At 39.6% G+C, this 22,071-nt stretch overlaps 1 protein-coding gene and 1 non-coding gene across 11 annotated transcripts in view; one reads left to right on the forward strand and one right to left on the reverse strand.

Annotated features, from left to right (window-relative positions):
- Positions 1 to 40: 40 nt before the first annotated feature.
- On the forward strand, positions 41 to 112 carry TRNAG-UCC (transfer RNA glycine (anticodon UCC)). The gene has a single exon. It is a non-coding gene; the product is annotated as a tRNA-Gly (tRNA).
- A 4,582-nt stretch (positions 113 to 4,694) lies between these two features.
- Positions 4,695 to 22,071, reverse strand: part of Dys (Dystrophin) — a 532,460-nt gene continuing 515,083 nt past the window's right edge. For 7 of the 10 annotated variants that reach the window (XM_075696881.1, XM_075696885.1, XM_075696879.1 and 4 more), the window contains 9 exons: positions 21,496 to 21,826; positions 18,010 to 18,121; positions 16,890 to 17,098; positions 16,329 to 16,376; positions 14,194 to 14,263; positions 13,574 to 13,689; positions 12,720 to 12,969; positions 10,925 to 11,063; positions 6,896 to 9,971 (listed from right to left, as the gene is read on the reverse strand). In XM_075696881.1, coding sequence (XP_075552996.1) covers positions 9,826 to 9,971; positions 10,925 to 11,063; positions 12,720 to 12,969; positions 13,574 to 13,689; positions 14,194 to 14,263; positions 16,329 to 16,376; positions 16,890 to 17,098; positions 18,010 to 18,121; positions 21,496 to 21,826 — 1,421 coding nt within the window. In that variant the 3' untranslated portion in view covers positions 6,896 to 9,825. Of the gene's footprint in view, positions 6,840 to 6,894; positions 9,972 to 10,924; positions 11,064 to 12,719; positions 12,970 to 13,573; positions 13,690 to 14,193; positions 14,264 to 16,328; positions 16,377 to 16,889; positions 17,099 to 18,009; positions 18,122 to 21,495; positions 21,827 to 22,071 lie in introns of those variants that run through there. The other 3 variants (XM_075696880.1, XM_075696878.1, XM_075696876.1) reach the window with 3 other exon arrangements.

Consider the following 22,071-nt stretch of genomic DNA (forward strand, 5'->3'; position numbering starts at 1 on the left):
TAATACATGACATAGAGTTGTTGGACCGCTCACTTCGTCGGCGTCGGTGGTATAGTGGTTAGCATAGCTGCCTTCCAAGCAGTTGACCCGGGTTCGATTCCCGGCCGACGCATTGCTTTTTATTTTATACATTTTTTAAAATAGTTATTTACGCAAGATAAGTGAATGGCTAGCGTTTTGAACCGTACTCGTCGCTCTAAGGAGTGCGCGAAGAGTATTTTGAGACATATGCATAGATCATGATCGACGACACTAATATTATTATTTTTTTTTTCGTTTTGTCTTGCAGAGAAACTCAACAAGGCTATGTCCATCCCTGACGGATCGTTTTAAAGATTTTACAAAACATATCCTGCACTGTGTTGCGCACAAATGTGTGGGAACTTCAATCTGTTTCGTTGGACGAGCGACACACCAGCTATGGGACCACGAAAAATTCTGGACATCCAAAGCATAGGAATTCTCGATGATCCAACAGTAAAAAATTGAACTACTATAATGGGATAAAGATACTTGGTGCAACAATGGCTCTGCATTGCTAGCGAGTCTTGCCAGAGGTAAGGTCTCCAGATAAAAACGTTTTCTCTAGGGGCTTTGGCCAGAGGCAGCCTCAATTACTACATGGTTGAAAATCAGCTGCCATATGAGAGGCCCAAGTTCGGTAATTGACACTGGCCAGCCTAATTAACTTAACTGATGTTTGCTAATCAACATAAAGACAAGGTTGCTACTTACAAAAAAGGTTAATTGCTACAGTTGCTGTAAATTAGGAAGTGCTCTTCGCATATATGTGTTAATAACTGCAGTTGGTAATCGTACATTTTTAACACTGGCTAATGGAGCTCAGTTGCTAACCCCACATGTAGCAGTTGTTAATGACATAGCTGCATTATCATGATTAGCAGTCTGGGGGAGTGTTGAATGAGCATTGTGTTCATAATGAGAACCACATTATTGCATGCATTTTCTTTCATAATATTCATTTCACCATCAGTTAATATATTACAGCATTGTCACGCCAGAAAAGGTTGAAAATAAGTTGTGCAAATTGGTTGATAGCACACTACCTGTGCTGTTCTATGAAAAGGAACAGACCAGCACACATTATAATCAGATTTGTATTAGTAGTCTCAATTAAATTTGGTTGCCTGCTATGTTCTTCAGACTTTCAAAATGACAGTTTCAGACTTTCAAATTCTAATACAGTTAAGACTGCTTGTAATGTACCTAACTATTACACAGGATTTACTCATCTCCAAAAACTTAGTTACTTGGTTTCTAATTAGAATAGTGCTAACCATGGTAACAATGTAATAAAAATGTACTTTTCCACCTATATGGACCTGAAAGCCAAGTCCTCTACTTTGAAGCAAACAAGTATTGATTTGTGAGTGCCCCACTGCACACTATATTGCTTCAGTTACATGGTAGACACAACTACAGTTGATGCAATCAGTCAGCAGCAGTGAGCAAAATTGTTGATTTTGACGAAATAGAAAACCCTGTTCTTTTTTTCTTTTATTTGCAGTCGCTTACAACTACAGCAAAGTGGCTTTAGCATGACAATTTTTGTTATAACCTACACTGCTTTTTTTTTTTTTAGTATATGACAAAGAACACTGCACCATGCTGGGTGCATTCAAAGCACACTTGAAACTGAACATGCCAAGCACTTTGTCACAAACTTCAGTGTCAAAACCTAAATATACATGCCTCTATAAACTGGATATGAAACAAAGTCGAAAATGCAAACCCTGTGACCATAACGTTTACATTATCTTTTTTTTTTTTTAATTTTACCTTCTCCATGAAGATGCCATGAGAGAACTAGACACCCAATAAGTGCCATGCCCACGGAAGTCACAGTGGGTAAGGGCGATCAGTGCAAGTCTGACAGCTCCAGTTCACTGCACCACTCATGGACGGTATGAAGCAACTATGTGGGGCCTTTGCCAATGTACAAGGCATCGAGTTATATCAGGATAGTTATTTGGGCAAAGTTCACAAGGTAAAAGCAGCACAGAGCACTGAAGTGCGGGAAGAAATAGGTATGTAGTTAGAATAAAGAAGAGCACCTGTGTTTGTATCTCTTTCCCCTAACCACACACCTATTTCTTCCCACACTTCAGTGCTTTGCAGTGCTTTTCTAATACAACCACCAAGTTATTTTTCTAATTGCAGTAACCACAATATTGATTCCTAGAGAATTCAATATTCATTACTTAATAAATATATAATAGGAGACATCAACAAATCCTACCCAGTGTTAACAATAGTGAAACGTGATCTACGTTCTATCATTTATGCTATCGATTTGCTATTGTGGCAGATGTTTATGCATTTAAGACATGTAAAATGTAGCATGCCATATTTGCACAAATATTACATGAAAAGGCCCTGAAACACATTGTTAACTAATTATAGAACGACCTACTAATAACGGATGTTGCCTCACAAAACTCCTGCAGCAAACATGTTTAGAATCCTTCAAGTATAAGTGGAGTTGGATGTAGTTATCGCACCGATGAGTGGCTTTCTCTTTTGTTTTGTTCCCACTAGCACATTGGAATCTACACAGAGGAGAAGCAAAGGGAGCAAAGACTTGCTCTTATAATGAAGTGTCTCGTGGGCGAGAGGGCTTGTTGCGGCTCTCTGTAAGCACCCTGTGGCAGCCACAATAGACTGTGCTAAGCAGAAAACAGCTGATAATTTCGGAGGCCATGCACAGCATACATCGCTATGCGCAGCTGTTCCTTGCAGACCAGTGGTGCAAAGATGAAATGATTTTTCTGTTTTAAGCTGAAGGCCTTAGCTCTTTATGTTTCAAGGTCGCACAGCAAGGTACAGAAAATTGGAGCGCTCGTGCCACTTCTTGCACGTTCACCGTCGTCTTCTTCCACATCGCTGATATGTTGATGCCGCTAATCATGCCAAAAAAAGGCAAAGTTAATTATTATTGAGTTAATTAAGGCACTCAAACCCATAACCTTTGGTGGGAGTCGAACCCACAACCTTTGGTGCTAACTAGGGTGAAGTTGATTAAGGCACAGTTAATTAAAGTAGCTTTAATTAGTGTGCTCGAACTCACAACCTTTAGTGGAAGAAAACAAGTAAGAAGTAACAACGCATTCGAATGAGAACGTCAAGTAATTTATTGGTTGTCTCTTGAGCGCGCAGGCTTTCACCTACACCCTCTTTGGCGTATGATAACGTGACTGTCAATTTTCATTTTGAGATCACAGACATACAGTAAAGCCTTGTTAACTGATATCTCAAACCGTCGGTTAAGTTGAAATGTTTTTCTGACTCAGTGTGGTTAAGCCGAAATATTTGCCTGGCCCCTTGATGTGAACTCCATCAATTTTGCACCTCCTATCTTGATATACATTCGCGCAGTGCTCCTGATATCTTGAAATCTTGACTGCAAAAATGTTGGGGAAAGGTCACTACCTGAAGGTTTTCGTTCTTTGTGTGTAGCTGCGATATTGCAGAAAAGTGATAGGACCACATTTTTAGCTAATTATGCTTGATTATATGCCACTCCCATCATCCACCGTTCACAGCTTCCTGTGATCTCAATGATAATGCGGGTGGAGCATCATTCTCACCCCCGACGAAGCACGAGAAGGTACAGGTGACCTCCACTACATACATGCTCGTGTGTGTGCAGCGTTATCGCTTAGCTTATCTGCGGTGTTCTGCGTTTGTTTCCAGATCCGCACGCTGCAATAGCCGAGACAAGAAATTTTCTATGCCTTTTCCAGTCATGCTTCATCAGTGCATGGTCATAGTGACGCTATGCCCGCGTTATCAATGGAATAAGCCAGCCAATAATGGTGGGTGAAAGAGTGGCATATAATAGAGCGAAAGGCAAGGCATGGCAACAAAATCGTGGCTCTGGGATGGTATTCCCGGCCAATTATTATTACTATTATTTTTTGTACACGTGTGCCAGCATTCGCTTGGCTCTGTGTGAGGATTGCTTTTGCCCATTAGATGCCCGACGTATCGTATTCCGAGTTGCATATCTCACAAAAGTGATGTACTTAACATACCCCTCCCGGTTTATTGAGCTTTTGCAAGAAATTTAGCAGCTACTGCCTCATATTTCAAAAGGCTGTTTGGTCTATGTGCAGCTAGGAGCTTATATTTTTGTTTTATTTGCTTATCTTCAAATTTTTCTCGGGTTTTATAATGTCGATTAAACTGGGTTTTACAGTATATAATTTCCATTTATTTAACTCATAATTAGCAATATAATAGTATACTGAGAATGTTCTCACGATCCCAAAATCAGCCTATCGGTGGGCATCGCTGCTTGTGATGACACTGCATTACAACATTGCAGAGGTGAGAGCAAGCATTTTTTTGCTGTTTTTGTCACACGATTGTAATTTCCCTACTGCATGCAGTGCAATAATGTGTGGCTCACATGTTCACAGAAGTCCCTTCTACAGATTGGCAATGCTTTCTCACTATCTTCAAAAAGTGTTCAGGGCCCCTTTAAGTGGGGACTGAGATTTAAAAAAAGAAACGGACACAAATACGTTACGATTATATCATGAACCAGCGGTGCTGTCGTGTAGTGCTGTTCTGGTGGTGGCATATATCTTGGCATGCTCATGCTATGGAACATGTGGCTTAAATTGAAAAGAATATCATTAAAACAAAAGAACGAAGACAAACACAGTGCATCAGGTCACCTAACTGCATCATTTATTTCTTTTCTTCGTCATCATATAAAGTACTCGTACATGATGAACACATCTGTCGAGTTGTACAATGGAAGTTTGAATGAAACAAAAAGACAGTATACAAATTGTTTCAACAATGCAGCTAAAAAATGACAATGGCTCACGAGAAATGGAAGTCTGATATGCACAGTAATGCTAATATGACCACTCATCACATTTCTGTCAGTCCAACGATCCATGCAGACACCACACGTGCAACGTTTCATGGCTATGCACATCATTCACTTGCTGACTTGACAGAGCAACATTTTCAATCTTGGTGCAGCCTGAAGAGAAAGTTAACAGGAGTACACACCTTTTACAGAACTTTCAGAGCATACATGTCAAGTTGAAGTTCCTACACCTCGGTCAGCTTTGTCAACCGGGGATGTGACATCTATGAAAACACTTATTCATGGAATCAACTGTCATGCAAAGTGGCTTACAAAGACCCATTCAATGCACACTAGGTGCATCACAATCGCTGTACAAGACTGCAACAACCCATACCATTTAGGTCAGGGTTAATTGAAGCATGTAAGATATTACAAACCTGGAGAGAAGCTATGTGGCTTACCATATGTGTCAATGAATGCATGTTAGCGACAGTGTCTGCATGCTCTCAGCTATTCAGTGATGTTCCATGTTTCACACCAAAATTAACAAAAGGCATAGGACACTGTGATATGTATAGCTGCAGCACCAAATAAAATGCCAAATGTAATATGGCACGGCCACATGCCATTGGTAAAGTGTTCATCACTTTGTCCATCCGGAAGCACAGATTTAGCTTTACCCTTGTGCTCAGCTACCAAAATGATATGACTTCTTTGCAGCATAACACTGGTCAAAGTGTCAAGCTGCATCGGTTATTATAGAAATAAGAAGCTGCCATCTCTCACATACATAAACAGATTCCATATCAAGCCAGAAATAAGAGATACAGCTTTGTTATGGAAGTGAATAGATAAAGAAATAAAAAAGAAAAAGAGGAGAACCGTGTTAGAATCAATGGTAAAGTGTTAGGTTATTTTAAAATAACACTTGGTGGTATCATACACCAAAGCTCCACACTATACAGGATTAAAACCGTTTACCAGCCATCCTCCTTAAATTCGTTATTGCTTCTCCTCAGTAGCTGCACTGAAAAACTTGCTCTAAGAATCTCCTACACCAGTAAAACCACTGAGCCAGAGAGTTGATTTCCATTTAATTTGACCCAGACGAGAAAACAAAACGAGAACATTGAATATGCGGGAAACATTCGGACAAGCCTCAATACTGTTGCAAAACAGGAATATATTAGATAACGAGTTCTCGTGTGCACCAGTAATATAAACTAGGTTCTAGCAAAACTTACTGACGTAACAAAAACCCTTTATTGCAACTTTCAGACTAAATCTGTTATTTCACTGCAGGCCATTTGAAGCCATGTAAAAATAAATATAAAACATGCATTAGGCCCACCTAAACATTCCCTGCAGCAGTTCTGGAGGGTATAAAATTATATGAAAATTCCCCACTAAAACAAAGACAGCTGCTCTTCTCAACATTCACAAGGCCAAGACTTGGTGGTTTCACAACCCTTTCACAACATACCTCTACACTGCTGCTTAACTTCTCACTCAATAACCATCAAGAGTGGATGTCTCATACAAAAAAGCTTGTCTGCTTAAACAATAAACAGCAGTAGCAATGGCAGGTCAATTGTTCCAAGGTTAACAATTGCACACTGCTTTTTGTCTCTTTTGCCAACTCTGTTTGCTTGTGTCGACATGCTCTACCTTTTCTGCACCTGTTTCAATGCAATAAACACCAGCATAAAACTCATCACCAGAAAAGCAGCTGCATTAAATGCACATCATATATTTTTTTTTTTTTGCAGGCATCGACGGATGAAAATGAATGGAATCGAGCCAGGAAGGAAAACATCCCAGGCGTTAAAGACAAAAACTAAAGGTGGTATGGCAGGTATATATGAAGGCGATGGTGACAGCTCATGATCCTGTACACAAGGACAGCTCGAACAACAGCAATGCTAGGAGGACTGCCGTGGCGGTCATTTTTCAATGGGGCTCAACTGAATTCCGTTCTCATCTGGCTGACCTTAAATCAGAAAAAAAAAGAAAGAAAACATGCAAAATGAACATAAGATATGGTAGCTTGAAACATGTAAAGAACAAAAAAAAAAAAAGCATACCATATGCAGCACAAATATCAAAACAAAATAAACAATAAGTGCTACCCACAGCTTTTACCATTCTGTAAATGAAAACAGAAGAGTGTATTAGACCATATAAACATAAGGTGTTTAACATAAAAGAAGATAAGTTCTTTTTCCTTAATAAAAGAGTTTAAATGCTTGAAAATTGCAGAGGCTCGCAGAAAGTACTGAAAAGTGCTGTTTTTGCATACGTGCCTGTACTGCAGAAGTGAAGCACAAAGTTAGCAGCACAAAGCTAAGAAAACACAATGGAGAAAAAAAAAGAAAAGAAAGAAAGGCAACAGTGAATGCAAATGAAGAGCCAACAAGTCCTTAACAATTATTTTAGCAAGCTTAACAGTATGTTGTACCTGTGAATTTACAGTGGCAATATGAGTTTAAACTACTCAGATCTAACTCAGATCGTTTGTCTTTGTTGAGCAGAGTTCTAGTTTCGAAAGTGCTACCATTTTGTAGAAGAAAGAAAGCAAACACAAGGTTGGGGGAAAGGACATGCCAGCAACCTGCCCACAGAATGTCGGCATGCAATGAAGTTTTCCCCCCTGCACACAGAGACACCTTTTCTGGTGTAATGCATTGGCAGCTATGCGAGTTTTACAATGCAACACTGCTTGCGACTCCCAAGCACACTCGATCCTACAGACATGCAACATTGCTTCCCTATTTGAACAGTTTGAGCTGCCAATGTTCTAAGTTTAGACATTCATTCACCACTGGTACACAATATCATATGGCACATGCAAAAGATGTACAAAGGTACAAAAATGTCACATTTCACAGCGAAACTGTGAAAACCCGATTTCAAAGAAATTCTATACTTAGGCTGAATTATTGCAATACGTGAGGTCTCAAAGTACTGTTCGTTCTTTTTTTTTTGACATTTATCGGGAATATTGGAATATGTAGGGAAAGGCGCAAAACATGGCTGGTAGTTCTAATGCTATTAGGCTGCGCTGCACACTGTGAGGGGCTTCGGATTTAAGAAAAAGTGGGACAGGCATTTGTAAGAAAAATTATCTAGAAAATCTTAAGAAATTGCAAATTGTATTTACATTTGCAGCACTAACTGTGAACGCTTTTGCAGGCTGACAAGTTTCCAGTCATGGATTAGCTATTGACAATGTATGCGCAGAGCTTAGAGGTGAGAAACTAAACTGAAGTAATGGTAACTCTGGTAACTATGGCACATTAGCTTTTTGTGCCATCATTAATGCACCTGCATTTTGCTGGAATGCTCTGTGACACAGAGTGGCACAATGATTACACATACACATTTACAATGTGCACTTTCTGTCTGGACAACATAAAGAACTGCAGATGTGCTATGTGAAACCTCAAAACACACAAAAAAGCACATCTGTGTCATCGAGAGACAGGACAGTATGTACTCTGTGGAGAGAACAGTGAACCTGACTCGTGTGCCATGCTGACACTGAATATGCAAGTGATGGCAAACGTGTTGAAAAGTTAGTGACAATAACAAGCCATTCATGACCTTAAATCACCAGTGCCAAAGATATCAAGCTCAAGAATCTGACAAGAAGATCACTACTAATAAACACTTTTAGATAACTCAGAAAGCTTTTTAAACCTATTTTTTACAACACTTTGCAGGAAGCACAAAAGAATGATCTTGCAGGTCTGGCACCCTAAACAATAATTCCTTAACAGTCCTTGTGTTCAGCACATTGCTGATGGCATTCACTATCCTTTTCAATGCCCCCATAGTTGCAATAAAAGCTCACTGGAAAATCAAGCAAGCATTGTGTGAATTTACCACAACACGTACACCACACATTTGGGACAAGGGTGGAGCTCAACTAAAATGCTTAGTAAGGCACTCAACTTGAAGATAAACATTTGGCAAGTGGATTATTTACTACATAGCACGGAACTTTGAACTGGCATGCCTACAAGATAGTTTTACCATATTCATAGAAAGCGGAATAAAGTAAGAACTAAGGTCTCACAGTATGACTCTTGCAAGGACAAATTAATGACAAATGAATTTATTTCTTTCACAGCTGCATCCAAGATAAAAGAGAAATAGCCAGTCAGTGACTTTTCCCTCTGAATAATAGCAACTACTGGTCATCAATGACAACACTATACGTCAGCTATGGCATCTTGAAAATTTACGTGTTTGTTTCAACTGGTGAATAGTAATGAGAGCACAAAAACCTACTGGAGAGTGCTTTATAGCCCACACTGTCCAATTACAAACTCAAACTATGATGAACATAGTGCATAAAATAATTTAAAAATGCGTTTGACAATGACTTGATTGAACCTAACTTACTCAGATGTTTATGAGATCAACCTTGTAGAGAAAACATAGGCTAATAACAGCCAAAGTTAAGCAACTCCTGAACCTACCTATCACAATACTTATCACAATGACTTTGAGTTGAACTTATTCCTTGTGATGGGAAATTATAGGCTGGCTACTGAAAACAACATGTTTACCTGGGAAAGTACAGGGTTCTACCATTTTTACTTCATGACAACTAAAATGACGTTAAACTTCAGTGATGTACAAATGAACCTGTTTTCTTTGACCCAACTTTTTCAAGAAGGAAAATGCAGGTCAGTTGTGCACAGAACCACAACTAAGCCTTTGGGACAATCACTAGTGATGATGAAAAAATCCAGTACTTTCATAGGGAGAATTTCTAGATAGAGCTCACCACCAGACAGACAGCAAGAAGGCAAGAGTGAACCCAGGCTCTCTTTACAGTGCACTTTGAATGCAACACAGATGCACAGTAAAATATGAAGGAAAAAAATTCACAATAATACTTTCTACGAAGTAGTAGGTGGCACAGAACACAATTTGTGAGAGAAATGAACACTAATAAAGCAGCTTCATCACAAGTGCAAGTTTCGCTCCAGTTCTGAGCAACTGAAGTCATCGTCCTCGCTACCGATGTCATTGTAGTCGGCTAAGCTATGAGCGTAGAGGCCTGATGAGGCTGTGTGAAGCAAGCTGCCTGGGTGGACACCCATCGAGAGACCTAGAGGAAATGGTCTCCAAAATGTCAGCTGGATGGAAATTAGACTGGTGCAAGCAAATTTGACTGACAACATTGTATCAAGGTTAGGCACAAAGAAGCCGTTGGAGCCCGATTTAATCGAGTGCCCTGAAAAGGCACTTTTCTGATACAAAACATGCAACCTTTGCTGCTATCACGAAGAAAGGATGTGCACTATAAGAAAGCAATATACACTGTAAGAGCACCATCATGCATGTATTTTTTTTTTGCTAATAAAGCCTGTGCTGGGGTCATCTTAAAAGCAAAAAAAATACAGGAGCAACATAAAAGAATGGGTAATTATATACTCCTTGGAAAATAAATCTTAAATTTAAATGTGTGGTCAAGATCTATCTAACAGCAACATATTGCCTGAAAGATTTGGATTATTTCTGTTGTAGATACAGTTTGAAAACAAGTTACTTAAAAAAACCCAATTCAATAAACGGTTCTCACGTCAAGTTTTATCTTGACAGTACAGCAGAGGGACGTTTGAAGATGTAATTTTTACTGAATTTAATTGCAACTGCTGGACGCACTTGATTTCACATTGTGACAAATTCAACAGTGTCTTTCTTCTTTCACATGAGCTTGAATCTATTTTTGTTTCACAGAGGTTAGACTAACATGTAATTAAGGGATAATAGCATTGGCTGCTTACTAAGATACCCTCAAAAAAAAAGAAAGAGAAGGAAAAGCTTTGAGCAAACAAAGTGATAATGTTGCCTGCAGTGGTATAATAAAAGACAGTAATTTCAAAATCAGCCTTTAAATTTTTCCTATTCTTGCTGCAATACAGTTGACCGGAGAGTTCTGCCAAGTGCAATACATTTTGCTTGCGGTTCATCGAAACAATTGCTTCGGCTTCTATTGCTGTGGCATCGGCCTAAATTTTTCAAACAATTCTAGGGGATATAAGGAAAGAGGTACTGTACCTGTGTGGTCATGAAGCCGTCCATTCCTGGAAGACATGGGCTCAGGCTGAAGAGCCCTGTTTCGGGGCAATGAATGACCAGGGGTTGTGTACGGGGAGCTGTGTGGTGAGAGGGAAGACGTCGTACCCCGAGGTGCTGGCTGCATTGCGAGAAAAGATTGGTACAGGAATTTGAACACGACGTCGATGAAACTCTGAGAAGCAACTTTGATTGCAAAGAGGTAGGCGCAGGAAAGCATTACCAGAGGGGTACACTTCTAGCTACACCCCAAAGCACAATACAGTGGCCAACATTGTTAACTGTAACTTGCGGTTGCATTGTTTGACGGTCAAATTTTTTGCGACAAGATCTCACTTGGCTCACACTAATCACTAAAGCCTCTTTGCTTGCCTGGTTCACCGGGAAAAAACAAAAAACTGCACTAAAGTTGGAGAAGCAAGGTGCTGTAGGAAAAAGAGTACAGGTGTCTGTCAGCCACCAAAAAACTGGCTGAACCAGGTAAGTGATAATGCCAGGTGCTTTATCAAATTATTTGGACCAAGGAATTCAATGTTATTGTGTACTAATATGAGCGAAAGCAAAGCAGCAGTAAGCACAAAAGTTTCTTTTAAAGTTGTCTTGTGAAAGAAAAAGTCACTGCAATCACTCTAGCAAGAAAACCAAATTTAAGGAATGTAGTCACATTATTGAGGTGTTCAGAAAAAGATAGTCAAACTTTCTATTGATTGAACTATGATAAAGCGAAGTTCTTGATTGGACACATTTTTCCTTGAGCATATAAAAGGTTATGCATTATTTTTCTCATGAAATAGTTCTAAAATACAATTTGTGTTCAACATGACACCGAGAATTTCTCACTTTTAAGTCATTTTCTTGCTTACTGAAATTTTGCTGACAATAAAAAATCACATATTTTACTATTTCAAGCGAGCAATCTGCCAACTAGAGCTTGAACTCATTTTCTGACCTTCAATTGGTTAGTGAGTATTACTTTTCACTCTTCTTTTTCTCAAGTTAGAGGCAGAAAGCAGTGCAAAGTGCACTGCAACTAGGCCACAAAGGTGCCAAATTTTAGTACTTCTTTAGGTGATTCTCCAACATATTTTGAAGGGAAGCCATGCCGAGGCTTGCATACTAAAAGTGCTCTAATTCTCCAATAAGATGCTGATGATGCCTCTTCAAAAATACCTTTCATGACTCCAGCTGCAAAATATACCTTTCTATACCTTTCTAGTTGAGAAATAGATATTATGATAGCCAACTTTTTCAGGAGAAAATGGTTTTGACCCGATTTTCACAAAACTGGCTTAAGATGCATAAAAAGTGCTCACAAAATGAAAAGCATCAATTTAGGGCAGAGTAATGGGCATACTATTTTCGTTTCCATTGTCTACAGTTGGTGTGACATCGCTGTAATTTTGACTCGGACACTCAGATCAGAGTCCATGTCACCTTTAGAGAACAGATTCGTAGCGACAGAACACAGCACTCCCGAGTAATTGCACGTGCAGCGTATTCTACTTAAGGTTTGCCAGTTGCGTTTTATTCCATGAGCACTGCACAGTCAACCACAAAAAAAGTTTTCAAAACATGGAATTCTTGCAAAAGTTTAATTTCCTTGCGACTTCAGATCTGAGCTTGAAATTTAGCTGAATGGCACAGTGATAGTATGAGGGCATATGCATTGCATCTTTCGTGGATACACTAGCCATGACAAAAGCAAGCTCCCGCAGTTCAGATGCGCTTAAGCACCCAAGTCACGCATCAACACCAGGAGTAGGGCTGCGTGCGTCACCTCGTCTAGAAGCTGCCGCAGACGCTGAAGCTGAGCCTCCAGCTGCCGGTTGTGGTCCTCGAGAATGTGCATGCGGGCCTCGAGGCGCCCCTTGTGCTGCCTGAGCAGCTTGGCCTCGGCCAGCATTTCCTGGTCGCGAGTGCTGCTACCGCTGGGGCTCAGGGCAGCTTCCTCTTCCAGCTGGCTGGGCGTTGGGCTCAGCCCTACGCTCTGCATCTCTTGCAGCCGATCATACTCTGCCTGCAGATGCCTGGAAAATTATCAGAGATAGTGAAGAAAGCAGCATGGACTGTGACATTATGAATACAACATGTACTGTCAACTTGCTCCATTTAAAGCTAATTCCATTCAATTAAGGTAAATTTCTCTTACAGCCTGAACACGTTGGGGGGCTTTGCTTAGTTTGCTCTTAAAAACAATTTAAAAAGAAAGCATGGTTACTTGCGCATGTACTTAATCTGAACACTCACTGCTACACATTGACTAGCATTCCACAGCACTGGGTGGGTGACTGCTTTGCACTGTTTCTCTAAAGGTGAGAGAATGTAGTGGAAGGAGTAAAAGCATTGCTATTTTGTTGCAATCTATCACTCGCTGCTATGCATCACTCTTTGCTTGCTGTCCAAGTGTATGCCACTTGTTCCTCACCTTCATTTTCACATTTTGTCTTTGAAATAAGCCACATTGGCTGAATAAACAAGGGCAATGTCCCGCTATTGATTTTTTCCTGTTGTTCTCTTTCGTGCAATATGCAATCTATGTGCTTTACATTGTTCAAGCAGGCATCACAGTCAAAGATGAATGTAGTTTTAAATGACCAGAAAGCAATGATGAGCGCAAGCAGTGTTGCAGACCTGTTCTCCTCTTCGAGTTCCTCAATCATCAGCTCAAGCTCATCCCTTTGGTCAGCATCGATGGTTGCTATAACTTGAGCAGGGCTCCGTGGTTGAAGAAACAATGAAGAGTTGCACTGCACACAGAAATGAAACGCAAATAAATGTAGCTTGAATGCCGAACTCTTTCAGTGAGATGCAAGAAACCAATGAACGCCACATGGTCAAGCACTTGTAGGATACCAGGAAAAAAAGAAATGAAAGTGTTACTTAAAATGATATCCTTTTCTTTTGTAACCTGGTTATTGTACAAACTCTCATGGAAACTGTCTTATGACAGCATTCAAAAGTTGCATCATAGCTCCTTTCTCATTACTTATATAAAATACAAAAAAAATCACTCCCATGCTACTCTTAAATACAACCTTCTTAAAGTGAGATAATCAAAAAGAGCCTAGTTCCTGTTAGCACGAGACTGACCATAGCTACAATTTTAAAGCCACAATATACATTGTGTAGGCTATTGGGTAGGCCAACGACGATAAAAGTCCACATGGTAGTTTATAGAGTAAACATGCATCCAGAAAGCTAAATTTTCGAGGTTACAAGATAGGGAGAAAGAAAAAAGAAGTCTAGCTTACCACTGATGTTGGGAGCTCTCCACTCAAAGTATGACAATACTGTGCGATCAACTGATGTTCATCTTCGCTTCTAAAAAGAACAATTAGACAGACAAGGAGTGTTAAGTGACTGTGCTGTACTTAAAAGGCAAAGAAAGCTAAATGTCATCTTGTTTCAAGCCGACAAACATTTAGTAGCAACTCCATATTGCATTTTCGGATAAAAATCACGTAAGGGCACATGTTTTGAAGCAAATGGGTGGAGCTGCCAAACCTCAAGTAATTTTTATCTATACCATGCAATGAATGATTCAGCGCACACAAAGAATCCAGTCACCATGGCATGTAAATGAACAAGTCACAATATGATACCATATTTACTCGATTCTAAGCACCCCCCTTTTTTCATTATTGCAATGTCCATAGTGAGGGGGCGGGGTACTTAGATTAAAAAAATCTAAAATGACTCCTCTCCCCTTTCTTTTCTCGATGATATCTCTACAAGATGGGCACGAGAAATAATATTTTATTTGGCAAACATTCAAAAGAAAGATACCTAGGTATAGAAAGTGAACCCACCACTTTTATGGTTTCACAAAGCAATGTCCGCACCCGATGAGCACGAAACTTGCCGGGCACCGCCGAGTCCAGGCCCACATTACAACATGCTAATAGAGTTATAGGGGTCGGTTTCGAGAAGGGGCTTAGTTGTTGGCAATTTGTGCTACCATTTGTCATGTAGTGTCGGAATGCAGCAACGCAAGACATGGCCGCATGGATCGGCACGCAGCGACAGGGAACCCCTGCCGCGTGCGCCGATCTAGGCAGCCGTGCACAAGAAGTCGGAGATCGTGCCGTCAACGCGGCACTACCTTAGGACTCTGACCGCTCTGGCTCAATAACAGAGTGAGCAAACACGTTCGGCAGCCTTGGCTACGTGCTCTTTCTCACAAAAAAAGGGATGCTTAGAGTCGCACGCAAACATTTTTCCAAATTTTTTTTCGAGAGTAGTGGGGGGTGCTTAGAATTGTGAAGAAATGGTATTTTACTTAACTAATTAGGTGCAATGAATGCTGCTTGAGAATAGAGATGTAAAGTACCTTTTTATATGACTTACTTTTAATGCAATATACAGTTAAAACTCGGTCTAACGAAACCCGAACGAAGTAATTTACATCCCTTGGCAGGTAACCACAGGGTTCAATGTTATCATCAACCCGAATTACAAAACAAACTTGGCCAAACTCAATTTAACAAATTTTTTTCCGAAATAAATGAGCAAAAATAGCGGTGAGTTCTATAATTTTGACGAAGACTGTTCTTCTTTGAGCGTGCGCTCTAAAGCTATCATGATAAAACATCTAGGTGCCATGGTCACATCCCTAGCTGTATTTTGACGAGGCTGCATGCTGTACCCATGCACGGAACAGCCGACTCAACACCACCTCGGTAGGGACGGCGGTGGTTGCTTTCGTTATTTTACGGTTTATGCGACAGATGGCCAGATCAGCGGCAAATACAATGCCGCAGTAGCCTTTGCATGTCGCTACGTTCCGATTTTAGATTCCTTCCTCGATTTTACGAACTTCAGTAGAGCGGCAAGTTGGGCTAGTTGGCGGAAATTCATCTTGTAATACTGGGGTTACTGCGCTAAGACACACAGACAACACAAGTAGAAAAGGACAGGATGTGTGCAGACTCACAATTGAATTTTATAGGTGTAAGATGCATATAATACAATGATCAAAATGATGCCATCATGCTGATAGGCCATCCAAGTATTACAATATCTAAAACTTCCAAATTTAATGAAATAATTCAAGCGTGCTCATCACTTTGTTAAATCAAGTTTCAACTGTACATTTTATTTATATATAAAGCTACATTTATAGGTTTAGTTTAAGTAATTCTGCAACTTGGCGTTAATAAGTTAACATGCTGTAATATACTTGACAGAGCTTAAGAGAAGTTGCTGCTCAGCTCAGGAAGCATTGAAAATAATTTTTTGCGACATACCATATGAAATAAACATTCTGCACTGCTTTTTCTTTATTTGAATACCCTATTCTAGTTTTCAGGCAGATAAAATGTGTTTGTAGGTTCTATGGCATAGAAATATAAATGCGAGTTTTAAGCCAACAATCACGAGCACTTACGAGTCGGGAGTAGAGTTACTCCTTGTCCTAAGTTCAGTGTCTGTATATCTGTAGAGTGAAAAGTGCAAGTAATTAGAACAAACTGTGCATACGAATAAGTGCAGCTGGATGATACAATGGGAGCCAGTCAGTCTCCTTGTAAAGCAGACTACACAGTTGCAAAATGCAAACCACCACTTATACAGTCAACTTAGGCACTCTTGAGACCCGTTGAATTCACTTCCAAATTCATGCTATAGCTCTTGCACCATTGCTAGCACTGCATAAAAGATTACTCACGACACAGACTTAAATGCTGAAGCATCAAAAGATGTGTGATACGACTAATTTCCAACCTAACAGGCAGGCACTGCAAAGGCTACTAGGTACAAGTATGAAACCAAATCCTTTTTGAAAACTGATTAACTCAAGATATACATATTATAGTTCGTTATCTATGCAGAGAAAACTGTGAAACAAAAAGTTAAAGATGGGTAGAAAGTAAGTACAAAAGAACAAAAGTGAAATAAAATGAGATAATACAGAGTATCAGAAATCACCCTGCTGGTGATTCTGACGTGCCTGTTTGCGTACTGGTCAAGACGAGAATGCATGTCCTGTGATGACAATGTGTGCTGTGGCGATGGTGCAGGACTCTCGAGGTCGTCCCCTTCCAGGACAGTCTGCACTGGCAGGTAGCCAACTCGAGGGTGCTTCTTGAAGTAGCGCTTGGACTTGAACTTGTTCTTCATGATCTTGGTGAAATCTCTCACGTCCTCTCCAGATGTTGTCTGGTGATGCAACAAGAGAGTATGTTTAGAGCAACAAACGTAGATAAGCTAATCGAGCAAACACAATATCTACTACGCATGTGCATCTGTATTCTTTTTTTAAGGCATCCGAACAGCTGGCTTTCATGCATGACTTCACTGCTTAGTGGCTGAGCTCTTTGCACTTTTAATGGGAAAAATATTGTGGTGTATTTGCGGCATGGTTCTGAATCTAATGTAAGGTTCTTTTGGGGCTTACATTAGAAAAAAAGAAAGGAGGAAGATGCACTATTATACACATAAATAAGAGTTTTTCTTCATTTGTAGCAGTTCTCAGCAAACAAAACCCTACAAAATTAGGTTGTTTTCTTTTCACACAGTGTTAAAATATGGTGACCTTTTGGAGGATTAATAAGATGAGTAAGTTCTTAAGCTTGCAAAGTCTCAGTTCAGGTGCCTTAAGCTAAATAAAGTAAAGGTCAAGAAAGCGAAGCAAAGGTAAAATGAGAGGTAACTGCATACTGTCACCACTATAACATTCCTTTCTAGCTTTTGGGTATACCTTCAAATTTTGGCACGGCCATCTCTGTAGTTTTCCTTCTTCTTTCTTTTTTTTTTTCAGATATCTCTATGCTACGTTCTTAGTGGGTTGTAAGCTTTTAATGAAAAACCTTGTCTATCTGAAACCGACATATATGTACTAAGTGTGATGGCTAGTGTAAAAGAGTAGAAAAAGAAATTTAAAAAAAAATTATGCGTTGAAATATTTACAGGTTCTTTTAGCAAAAAGACCACTAAGTTGATTTCTGACGATGCGTGCTTGCATGAGGCAATAATCAAAGCATTTACCCAAAAGTCTCGTAACTAAATAAAGCGTCGAAATCATTCCCAATGCAGGGCGGCTCCACAGACGTAGGAACATCGGAACTCACTGTGGTGCAGTACTCCTGCATCGGATGGGTAACTTTGTGGTTCTTCGTTTTTCTTCCCGAAAAGAAGCAGCTTTGGCAGAGGTCCACATTGAAGCACTTGAGACACCGATACCTGGAACAACGGGCGTTCTCTGACTTTCGCGCTCACTGATAATATTGAAAAGTATAAAGTATTTCTTGCCAGACACTTGAAAAATGGACGCCAATGTGGCAGGGAGTGAACTACTGGATGTGACTATCAAAAAATGGGCAGCTCTAGCTTTGAGACAAAGACATCCAATAGATTTAGGACATAAAAGAACAACACCCCAAGTTTTCGAAATGTTCTGAAAACTGCATGTTGGAAAAGTGTACAGCAGGGACAATCTCCTTTGTTGCTTGTGCTATGAGACCATGATCTTTCTATTGACCCTTTGAGGGTCACCCCCTTACATGTATGCTAGTTTATCCATGTGTTCTGAACCATGAATGAAATTGCCCAGATTAAAAAAATTTTGTTGCTTTAATGTCACATAAATATTATTTGCTTGTTTTATACTGAAATAAGCCATTCTGAAGAATTTAAGTTTTCAATAAAAAGATATGACTCTGGGAGGATGCATTTATTTAAAAAGACGTGATGCTCAAAGAGTTAAAGAACAACATATAGGTTATATATAATGTTTATAATTTGGTATCAAGCCAATTAAAATTGCAAGCATGGAAGTAGAAGAAAATGCCATGTTGGACAAAACAATGAATTATACAGCAGTAATAAAGTTGATCCACAAGAAGAGCCTGCGAAGATAAGTTGTATGCATGTGATGAATGTCCATCCTGAGACTATGAGGTTCTAGAAATAACAATTCAACCATAGTCACAGGACGCAATACCACCAGAATCATGGCGTATCAAATCAAAGTGAAGCCTGTTGAAAAAGATTGAGTAATTACTATTTGAAGATTCATGGTGCAACAATCTCACTATATATATATATTTTTTTTTATTCAACAACGCTGTGAGCCTTTGCACATGCCCAAAAAGGAAGTGGATTGTAACAATGCACATGAGCATGGGAATAACAGAAAAAAAGAAGGGGAAAATTTGAAAAAGAAAACTGCCATACAACACTGGCACTCTTTGTTTCCTGTGAATCGTGAAGCAATAACAAAATGTGCTCAGAACAGCTACAATATGAGTTTTACGACATTATTGTAGCTATAAGGGTTCAATAAGATACCCCTTTTCAGCACATTGCAATATCTACATCTCGAATCATAAAGCAGCATACGTACTACAATTACACGTGCACCAGTGTCCAAGCATTCAATCAACGCATTATCTTGCAAACTACGCGCTCAAATACTCTCATGCGCAACCAAAATATTGCTCCAAATTTGTGACAATTGTATTCACAGGATCTGATTCTATAATTTCCTTTGGCAATGCATTCCAAATTTCGTGCAGTTGTGGACTGGAATGGCCTTCCTTACGACATCACTGCCTTCACCAGTTCATCTGCATTTACGGAAGAAGTGTCAGCAATTCCCCTCACCTTAACTAATTTAACAACAATGTTTAAACTATTGTTGTAATCCAACCTCCTATGTAATACCCCTGTGTTCGGCTTTTAAGGAAGGAAAAAAAGAAAATATGAACATCCAAACGTGTCGCAGTTGTGAGGTAATGCCTGATGTGTTTATTATGACAGGTTCTAACGGAGTGTCGATACGGTGGCTGCATGTAATCTTGCTAATTTATATTAATATTGTCATGACATAGCATAAAAAGGAACTCCATGACAGCACGCCGACAAGCAAGGGTAGGCAGTGCTGCTTGGTTTCTAAGAGCACTTGCGTTCTCCTGTTGAGAATACTTAGAGTATATAAATCGCAGAGCTTCATTTTGGTTACTCTATTTCTGCATGAATCCTTTCTGGTACAGGTTCCACACTATGCTACCATATTCAAGAAATGGCATTACTAAAGTTTTATCGGCTGTTATTTTCATATAGGATGATGCTGCAGTTAATTTTCTTTGGAAGAAACCGAGCATTCGGAAGGCCTTTGTGCATGTGTTATCGATATGGGTACTCCATTTCAATGATCTTGTAAAGGTTACGCCTAAATATTTTACCGTGTCAGTTTGTATTAAATCATTACCCATTAATCTATAATTGAACATAAATATTGTCTTTCTATAAGTTACCATCATATATTGTGTTTCCTTAACATTAATTTCCATTCCCCACGTGTCACACCAATGGGCTATATTGTTTAGTATTGTATTGTATTTAATCTAAGCTGGTCATCAATTCTTTAAACGCATGTGTAGATTACTAAGTCATTGGTGAAGAACCAAAATTTTACTCCATTTTCTGTGCAACCAACGATGTCGTTAACGTAAATGAGAAATAATAATGGTCCCAATACGGACCCCTGTGGCACCCCCTGAATAAACTTTGAGTTGGTCAGAGTCATAATTATTTAGGGCAACATACTGAGTTTGGTTTGACAGATAGGCTGCTATCCATTCTACTATATTTTGTTCAATTCCAATAGGCCTTATTTTCTCTATTAGTTTACAGTGCACGGCATGATCACAAGCCTGTGAAAAATCTATAAAAATCGCATCAGCTAGGAATTTCGAGTTAATTATTGATGTGAAGATATGTGCTTACTCTAATAATTACTCTAATAAACCTTTTCTCAAACTGTGTTGCATAGGATGTACCTAGTACATTATTTTATTCTAAGTAAGTCATAAAGGCTTTACTTACTATGTGTTTCATTAATTTACAGCAGTAAATTGTTAGTGATATTGGTCTATATGTTTCCACATGTAATTTATTGCCTTCTTTATGAATGGGGATTACTTTGGCACATAACCAATTCTTGAGAAGAGAGGCTGCACTCAGCGATTAGGAAAGTATAATCTGCAAAAAGGGAGACAGTTGGTGCGCGTATTGTTTCAAAAACACATTCTATGTATTATAGGGCCCCGGCTCCTTCGTGGCGTCTATTTGCAAAAGCAAGTTTAAGATGCCTGACTGTTATCGTAACTTCGCCCATCTGGACGTCAGCGATGGCAAAAATGGTTAAATATGTAAATTATACTGGAGGTGCACTTACAATTACAGTTCAGCATTTACAGTTAACTCTGAAAAACACAAAGAAAGGCAGAACAAAACAGAGACAGGAAATATAGATAAAGGATTATACTAAAATTTTTCAAATTGTATATTGGCATAGCATGGTAGTAGTGTCTATGCATACGAATTTGCAATCACAACTGCAAACATTAAAAATTAATTGAATCCACTACCCCTTTTCTGGCATAAGAAATGGAAATGCCAATTGGTAAGAAATAAAGCTAGTCACATTACCTGCCATATGTCTCACATAATGCTATCATTTTTGCAAACCTGTGAAAGCAAACACAAATTCTAGGCGAAAGTAAATGCCAGCCTGGCTCCCTTGTTTCCACAGGCACTCTTTTTTCGCTTACCTAAACCCGACTATGGGGTACTGTTTGCAGCCATTGCATTTGGCTTGGTGTCGTGCTGTCTCGGCAGCAGCCAGACGATGAAGTACAGGAAGCCAGACCAAGCTCTGTGGTTCCTGCAGGAGCCAGTTCAAGAAATGCGATGCTTGGATCTCTCGCCGCCCAGCTGGTGCTGCCATCTCAAAACAGCTTCGGACACTTGGCTCAATGTTGGAGCCACCGAAAGCAGCAATCTCGCCAAGGAGCCTCGGAATTTGCACGCAGTCATGAAGCAGGAGGCCCAGTTGTCGTTCGTCAGCACAGCCGTTACCATCCGCAATGAGCCGGAACAGGTCTGAAAAATGACATAAGCCCACGAAGACAGTGTTGGTTAATGGTGGAATATTCCTGGGAGAAAAGTGCCCTTGTTAACACTAAGGCATTGTGTCAACTTAAGCTAACTATAGTAATACAGAATGAAAGGATGCAGCTATAATTCAGCCAGAAAAGCACACACACTCTGGCAGTTTTGAGTACAACATTTTGCATTTCTTTCTCGTAATATCCAGACTCTTCTGTTTGTAATGTCATGCAAAGTAC

The sequence above is a fragment of the Dermacentor variabilis genome, chromosome 6 (genome assembly GCF_050947875.1).
Source record: "Dermacentor variabilis isolate Ectoservices chromosome 6, ASM5094787v1, whole genome shotgun sequence".
Taxonomy (NCBI): Eukaryota; Metazoa; Arthropoda; class Arachnida; order Ixodida; family Ixodidae; genus Dermacentor; species Dermacentor variabilis.